This window comes from Notamacropus eugenii, chromosome 7, assembly GCF_028372415.1.
Source record: "Notamacropus eugenii isolate mMacEug1 chromosome 7, mMacEug1.pri_v2, whole genome shotgun sequence".
Classification (NCBI taxonomy): domain Eukaryota; kingdom Metazoa; phylum Chordata; class Mammalia; order Diprotodontia; family Macropodidae; genus Notamacropus; species Notamacropus eugenii.
The window spans coordinates 52,478,354-52,486,254 of record NC_092878.1 but is presented as its reverse complement, the minus strand read 5'-3'; the positions used below and the strand labels follow the sequence as shown (position 1 = coordinate 52,486,254).

At 43.2% G+C, this 7,901-nt stretch overlaps 1 protein-coding gene and 1 pseudogene across 2 annotated transcripts in view; one reads left to right on the top strand and one right to left on the bottom strand.

Annotated features, from left to right (window-relative positions):
* Window positions 1-911: 911 nt before the first annotated feature.
* LOC140514380 (polyadenylate-binding protein 1 pseudogene) lies at window positions 912-3,064 on the bottom strand (annotated as a pseudogene).
* Window positions 3,065-3,647: 583 nt separating this feature from the next.
* The window catches only part of LOC140514379 (sodium/nucleoside cotransporter 2-like), a 36,976-nt gene continuing 32,722 nt past the window's right edge, over window positions 3,648-7,901 (top strand). Inside the window, exons 1-3 of one of the 2 annotated variants that reach the window (XM_072624626.1) lie at window positions 3,648-3,767; window positions 5,315-5,416; window positions 5,519-5,607. In XM_072624626.1, the coding sequence (XP_072480727.1) occupies window positions 5,336-5,416; window positions 5,519-5,607 (170 nt within the window). In that variant the 5' untranslated portion in view covers window positions 3,648-3,767; window positions 5,315-5,335. Of the gene's footprint in view, window positions 3,768-5,314; window positions 5,417-5,518; window positions 5,608-7,901 lie in introns of those variants that run through there. The other variant, XM_072624627.1, reaches the window with a different exon arrangement.

The following is a 7,901-nucleotide window of genomic DNA, read 5'->3' as shown; positions in this document are numbered from 1 at the left end:
CCCCAAGTCATCAAAAACAAGAACATCCTTCTTCAATGCTCTAGTGGTCCCTGGAAGGGATTGACCCTTCTCCTCCCCCTATACCTTTCAGTGTTGCTGAAAGACCCACAAATATCTCAGGCTTTACCTGCAGAGCCAGATGCTCTTGTACTCTGTATGCAGGGGTCCTCTCATGTATGTCTTTGCTTTCTCTTGTAATAAACTAAGTTGATACCTGACCTGGCTAAAGTCTCATTTGGAATCCAGAACTCTGGTCAATAGTCTCCACTAACTTGCCGTAAAGGAAAGCCTTCTGGATTAGCAGTCAGAAATCCCAGGTTTCATTCTCACCTGTTTCTAACTATCTGTGCGATTCAGTTTTCTCATTTGTAGGATGAACATGTTGGTCTTACAGCTCTAAATGTATGATCTGTTGACACTGTGTCATAGGAAAGCACTTGAAAAAAAGTATTCACAAGTAAATAGATTTTGAAGCTGAGGATGTAACCTTTGGACCCACCACTCCTTCCCTTTCCTCCCCCCCAACCCCTAGAGTGGAGAGAGGGGAAAGGAATAAGGTTTTTATTGGGGAGTCAGGGTGGAGCAGGGAGGAGTAGAGTGGGTTGGATATTTACCCAGGGCTTGCAAGAGGTCTGAAAGAAGGCTAGATACTGGCTGCTTCTTCCTAAGGTGGAGACGGACCTGATAGAGGAAATCTTGTCCTATGCCTTGGATTGTCGAGCTGGGAATTGGAAAGCAGTTCCTCCTTAGAGACTCAAGCTCTGCCAAAACCTCTGCCTGGGGAACTCCACAGTTTCTTAAGGGAGCTGCTTGGTTTTACAATCCATTTGTGTGAAGTGTTTGCAAAAGCTTCCTCTCTTCACTTTTGGGTGTTCAAGAAAAGTAGAATTTCTTTCCTAATTAGCTTTTTTTTTTCAAAGTTTCCTTTCCTTTTTTAATTTATTTTATATTTTGCAATGTTTTTTCACAATATTTAAGTTTTTCGATGTTTAGATATTTTTCTTCGGTGAAGCAGAGGTTCCATTTCTTGATCTCTGATCTTTTCTTCTAAACAGTTGGAACACCAGTGGCACTATTAACTGTTTTCTGGGCAGCTTCTTTAGCTTGGTGAGCTTGCAGTACGGCTACAGCTTCATCAACCTTAGAGCGAAGAGATTCAGGAGACTCAAGAACATGAAGAAGCTCAGAGTTGTCCATTTCTAGCAACATGCCAGTGATTTTCCCAGCCAGGGTAGGATGCATGGCCTGAATGAGTGGAAACAGCCTTTCACCCAACATCTGCTTTTGCTCTTGAGGAGGGGAGGATGCCAACATGGAAGCAGTTAAAGGTTCCTGACCTTGCACATGAACAGCAGACTGCTGCATGGTAACCTGTGGTTGTGCATTAAGATGCTGTTGAGGATTTCAAACACCTGCAGCATACTTATACTGTGGAACTGTGAGGACAGCAGGAGTAGCTGCAGCAGCAGCTGCTGCAGGACCTGGACCCATTGTCTGAGTTGATGTATTTGCAACACGCTGTGTTGACATGACTCGTGGAACCTGTGAAGAAGCTGGTCTCATTGTATTAAATGGTGGCCTAGGAGCTGCTGGGCGGATAGCACCGGGCATGTTCTGGAATGGATGAGGTCTGGCACCCTGAGCAGTCCAGCGAGGACTTGGTCTGAGTTGGGCAATTTGGCTAGCAGGATAATATGCTGCACGGTTCTGAGTCTGAGGAATAGCTGCCATGAAGTAACCTGAAGGAGGCTGATAGGGGTTGATCACAGGGTTGGGCACAGCTCTGACACTTGCCATTCTCTGCATATACTGGTTTGTGAGCTGTGCCTGCTGCTCCTCTTTGCGCTGGGCTAAAGCTACATACAATGGCTTAGTGGCAACAATCCTGCCATTCATTTCTGTGACTGCTTTGGTGGCTTCCTCTGGCGAAGAGAAACATACAAACCCAAACCCTTTGCTGCGGCCACCTTCCATCATCACCTTTGCACTAGTGATTGTACCAAATGGTGAGAACTCCTTTCGCAGACGTTCATCATCAATACCATCATCAAGATTTTTCACATACAGGTTAACACCCTGGTATCTGGTGATCCTATCCTGCTTCATTTGTTCAAATTTGCGCTTGAGTTCCGCTTGTCTTTCCACTTTTTTCTGAGCTCGGCGAACATAAATCTGTTTTCCATTCAGTTCTTTTCCATTCATCTCATCTACAGCTTTTTGTGCATCTTCATGTCTTTCAAAGCTCACAAAGCCAAAACCTTTGGATTTTCCACTTCCATCAGTCATTACTTTTACACTTAAGGCAGGTCCAAACTTGCCAAAGAGGTCCTTAAGTCTTTCATCATCCATGTCTTCACCAAAATTTTTGATGTAAACATTAGTGAACTCTTTTGCTCTAGCTCCAAGTTCTGCTTCTCTCTCTTTATGGGATTTAAATCGACCCACAAAGACTTTTCGATCATTAAGAAGCATTCCATTCATTTTTTCAATAGCTCTTTCAGCAGCTTCTTGTGTCTCAAAGTGTACAAATCCATAGCCCTTTGACCCATTTTCATCACACACCACCTTACCAGAAAGGATGTTTCCAAAAGCAGAAAATGTATCAATACTTTATTATCAATGGATTTATCCCAATTTTTGATGAATCTATTGCCCACACCACTTTTACGTAGTGATGGATCACGTTGAGACCACATGATACGCACTGGCGTATCTAATGCCGGCTGCTGGAAGTTGACACAGGCGTAGCCCAGGGAGCGGCGAGTGATCATGTCCCTGCAGACCTGGACGGAGAGGATGGGCCCGGCGGGGCTGAACTTCTCGTAGAGCATCGCCTCGGTCACATCGGGGTGCTGATCCCCCACGTAGAGCGAGGCCATAGAGGAGCTGGGGGCGCTGGGGTTCATCTCGGCGCCGCCGCCCGAAGGGCCACAAGCCGCGAACTTTCCGTGGGAAGAGGTAGGGGAGTGTGGGGAGCCGGAGTCTGGAGCTGGGGTCTGTGGGGGAGGGGAGAGGCCAAGAGCAAAGGGAGAAAAATCAACCGGAATCGAAAATTACTCAACGGGCACGGAACGGTACGATCCGCCGCCGGCTGCCGGTGCGGCTTGCTCAAGGGCTGGCTTGGGAGCTGGCTGTGGTCCTGACGGCGGGGAAGGCCTGTCTCTTCGTTCCCTCTCGGAGCTGCTGCGGGGCCCCGGGCGGCGGGTCGGTCTCGGCTGCTTCACCGGGTTATTTTATAAAAGAGGGAAAAAAAATAAAAGTCTCCGGCGGGGGAGACGCGGATTTTTTATGATTTTTTTTGTGGGTTTTTTAAAAGATTTTTTTGTATTTTTTTAATAATAAATGTGTGTTCCGGGCCCGGAGCACACACTCCGCACTCACAGCACTAACCGCGGGGGAGAAGGGCTCCTAATTAGCTTTTAATGCAAGTTGGAGCAAGAAGAGGAGAAGGCAAGGACAGAGATGGCACACCCATTTGGCATCATTCATCTTCTAGGGGATATCTGAAGCTGCACATTTGTTCTCAACCCAGCTCTGGGTCTTTTAATAAAAGGTTTGTGTTTATGTATGTTTTTGAAGGGCAACGGGAAAAGGGGAGAAAAAGAAGGTGGGGCATAATTAAATTCCCCCTCCTCCTCCCCAGTCACGACTTTATCTTCCCACCCGTTTTCTCTGCTGGGTCTTCTCACTCAACTTCATGTTCACTGCCTCAGAAGCACTCTCCCAAAGATGTCCAGGACACATCCAGCAGAAACTCACACATTAGGGTAAGCAAGAGGCCTAATTGATAACTAAATCAGTCAATTCTATTACTGTTCTGGTGAACCTCATTTTATGCAGTGAGTTCCTGATACCTATCCTTGCTTCTGCTGTCTGTTCATGTCTTTTAAAAATCTAAAGTGCTGTAAGTTACATCCTCTTGCCTTTGTTGTCTCTTTATGGATTTTTAAAAATCTGAGAAGGTTTATAAATCTAAGGTGGACATTTACATACATCTTTTTAGATAATGTCCCATACTGCTTTACCAGAAACATTTCTTTAGATAGGATAGCATGGGTTGGTTGCTTTGGAGGGGCAACTAGATTCCAAGCCCTTAGACAAAGAGAGAGCATTCATAGCTGTTTTATGGGAAAGGGTCTCAAGGAAAAGTGGACAAGCAACCAATATTATACTATAGTCCTCAGCATATCTGCTTCAGCCTTGGAACTCTCCCCAATTTTGACTTTTACTCTTTCATATCTTTCACACTCACACATATATACTCACACATAGTCTTTAGTTCATACTCAAATAGGGACACCTTGTACAACAAGAATTCATAAGTCATTGTACAATTTGCTTGGCTCATCATGCATAACTGTTTCTGCTATTCTGTGCAATTTCATGTGATACGTGAATGGATAATAAACTGTTATGTCCCCTGGCATTTTTATTCCCTCATTCCCTTAGCCATGTCAGTCTCCTGGTTCCCTTAATCCTTTAATCCCCTTGACTGCATTGGCTCAGTTTTCTCAGCCACTGTCCCCTGGCTTCATTCCTTCTCCTGTTTTCCCTAATATCCCTTTCTTGCTCTCTTATACCTCAAGCCTCCTCCCCACCCTGTTCTTTGTGATCCAGTGACAGTGATCCTTGCTGTTCCAACAAGACAGCCATCTTCCAAGTGCAGGCATTTTCACTAGCTGTCCCTCATGCCTGCATTCCTCTTCCTCCTCATCTGTCTCCTGCCTTCCTTTGCTGCCTTCAAGTCCTAACTGATATTTCACCTTCTTCCTAGTTCCTTCCCTGTTGAAGCAGAGAGGTGGCTTAGAACATAGAGTGTTGGATGTGGAGTCATGCAGACCTAAGTTCACATCTGGCCTCAGAAAACTGTGTGACCTTTGGTAGGTCACTTAACCTCTATTTGCCTCAGATTTCTCATTTGTAAAACTGGGACGATAAGAGTGCTTACCTCCCAGGGTTGTTGTGAGGATAATATGAGAAATTTGTACAGTGTTTTGCAAACTTGAAAGTGCTACATAAATGCTAGCTCTCTAGGTCTGGGTGATTATCTCCGATTTATCAGGTATACATTGTTTGTACAGTGCACTTGGCATGTTATATCTCCCATTCGACTTTGAGTTTCTTGATAGCAGGAACTAATTTTTTCTTTTGCCTTTCTTTGGAACTCCCAGGCTTAGCAGAGTGCCTGGTACATGCTAGATTCTTAATAAATGGTGGTTGACGTGACTTGATGCATCAGTAAGCCTAGTTGAGGAAAGGTTTCTGTCTCTATTATGGGTTGTTCAACTCAATCTTTAATCTTGTATTTTTTTAGCTTACAGAAAACTAATGAAAGATGGAAAAAGAAAGAGAGAAAGAATCTGTTTCACTCTCTCCAAGAAAGAATTACATGGACAATCAGGGACTGGATATCATGGTAATTTGGTTTTTTCTTATATAAAATATGTGTTGGCCTCAACATCATGTCTTAACCATTGCTCTTCTCTCTCACTTATGTAGTCTTTGTGCATACTTATAGGTGGAAGAACGAGATATTGCAGAAACAACAAGGAATGAAGATACAGGAATCAACTTGGGGAATACACCAGAGCTTTCTGCTTTCCAGAGGTGTAGTATGAAATTTCATGGGGATGAATATAAAGTCCTAGAAGAATTCAGAAATACCACTGTACCTGTAGTTTTTATTGCCTGTCACCCATATCTGGGGCCCTCCCCCTCCTTATCCTCACCTTTCCTAGGTTCCTTCCCAGGTCAAGTCCAGCCTTGTTCAAGAAGCATTTCATGGTTGGCCTTAATTTTAGTGCTTTCCTTATGTGTCTATCCCATTTATCCAGCATACAGTTTGTTCATACTGTTTGTGTCTTCTTTGCATTAGACTGTGAGCTCCTTGAGGACAGAGAATGCCTTTTGATTTTCTTTGTGTTCGTAGCACTGTGCACAGTGCCTGGCACGTGGGAGGTGATCGTAGGCAGACTGACAAAGCGTACTGGATAGTTTTTGTGAGACTTGTTTGTGTGCAACTGTGGATTCTGGGGTTTAAGTGGCCCACAGTTTCCATATGAGTCAAAAGTATAACACAATAGGCAGTAGAGACTGTCCAAACAAAGGGAAATGAAAGCCAGGTTTCACTCTGTCCTCGTCAGACCACCACCAGGGCTATTGAGCTCAATTCTGAGCACTACATCACATTTTTCTTCTCTCTTTCCTTTCTTTCTTCCTTCCTTTCTTTCTTTCTCCCTTCCTTCCTTTCTTTCTCTCACTCTCCCTCCCTCCCTCCCTCCCTTCCTTCCTAACTTCCTTCCTTCCTTCCTAACTTCCTTCCTTCCTTTCTCTCTTTATTTATTTATTTATATTTTTAAAATGTATTTATTCTTAGTTTTCAACATTTATTTCCAGAACATATTGAGTTCCAAATTTTCTGCGCATCTCTCTCTTCCCCCCATCTCAAGACACCATGAATTCTGACTACTCCTTCCCCCAATATGCCCTCCCTTCTATCACTTCCCTCCTTTCCCTTATCCCCATCTTCTCTCTTTTCTGGTAGGGCAAGATAGATTTCTGTACCCCATTATCTGTATTTTTTATTTCCCAGTTGCATGCAAAAGCAATTCTCAACATTCATTACTGAAACTTTGACTTCCAACTTCTCTCCCTTCCTCCCTCCTCACCCATCCCCACTGAGAAGGCAAGCAATTTAATATAGGCTATAAATGTGGAGTTATGCCAAAGGCTTCCATAATAGTCATGTTGTGAAAGACTAACTATATTTCCCTCCATCCTATCCTGCCCCCCCATTTATTCTATTCTCTTGTTTGACCTTGCCCTCTCCAAAAGTGTTTACTTGTAATTCCTCCCTCCTCCCACTTTCCCTCTCTTCTATCATCCCCCCCACACCTACCTCCTCCCCTTCTCCCCTGCTTTCCTGCAGTGTGAGATACATTTTCATACCAAATTGAGTGTGCATGTTATTCCTTCCTTAAGCTAAATGTGATAAGCGAAAGCTTCACTTTTTCCCTCTCACCTGCCCCTTCTTCCCCTCCAATGAAAACTTTTTTTCTTGCCTCTTTTAGGAGAGATAATTTGCCAGATTTCATTTGTCCCTTTCTCCTCCCACTACATTCCTGTCTCACCCCTTAGTTTTTTTAGATATCATCCCTTCTCTGTGCCCTCTGTCTGTATGTATATAATCCCTTCAATTACCCAAATACTGAGAAGAGTCTCAAGAGTTCCAAATACTATCTTTCCATGTAGGAATGTAGACAGTTCAACTTTAGTAAGTCCCTTATGGTTTCTCTTTCCTATTTATCTTTTCATGCTTGTCTTGATTCTTGTGTTTCAAAGTTCAATTTTCTATTCAGCTCTGGTCTTTTCATCAAGACTGCTTGAAAGTCTTCTATTTCATTGAATGACCATTTTTGCCCTGAAGCATTATTCTCAGTTTTGCTGGGTAGGTGATTCTTGGTTTTAATTCTAGTTCCTTTGACTTCTGGAATATCATACTCCAAGCCCTTCACTTCATTCATGTATAAGCTGCTAGATCTTGTGTTATCCTGACTGTAGTTCCACATTACTCAAATTGTTTCTTTCTGGCTGCTTGCAATATTTTCTCCTTGACCTAGGAACTCTAGGATTTGGCTAAAATATTCCTAGGATTTTTTCTTTTTGGATCTCTTTCAGGAGGTGATTGGAGAATTCTTTCAGTATTTATTTTACCCTCTGGTTCTAGAATATCAGGAGAGTTTTCTTTGATAATTTCTTGAAAGATGATGTTAGGCTCTTTTTGTGATCATGACTTTCAGGTACTCCCATAATTTTTAATTTGTCTCTCCTGGATCCATTTTCCTGATCTGTTGTTTTTCCAATGAGATGTTCCACATTGTCTTCTATTTTTTAATTCTTTT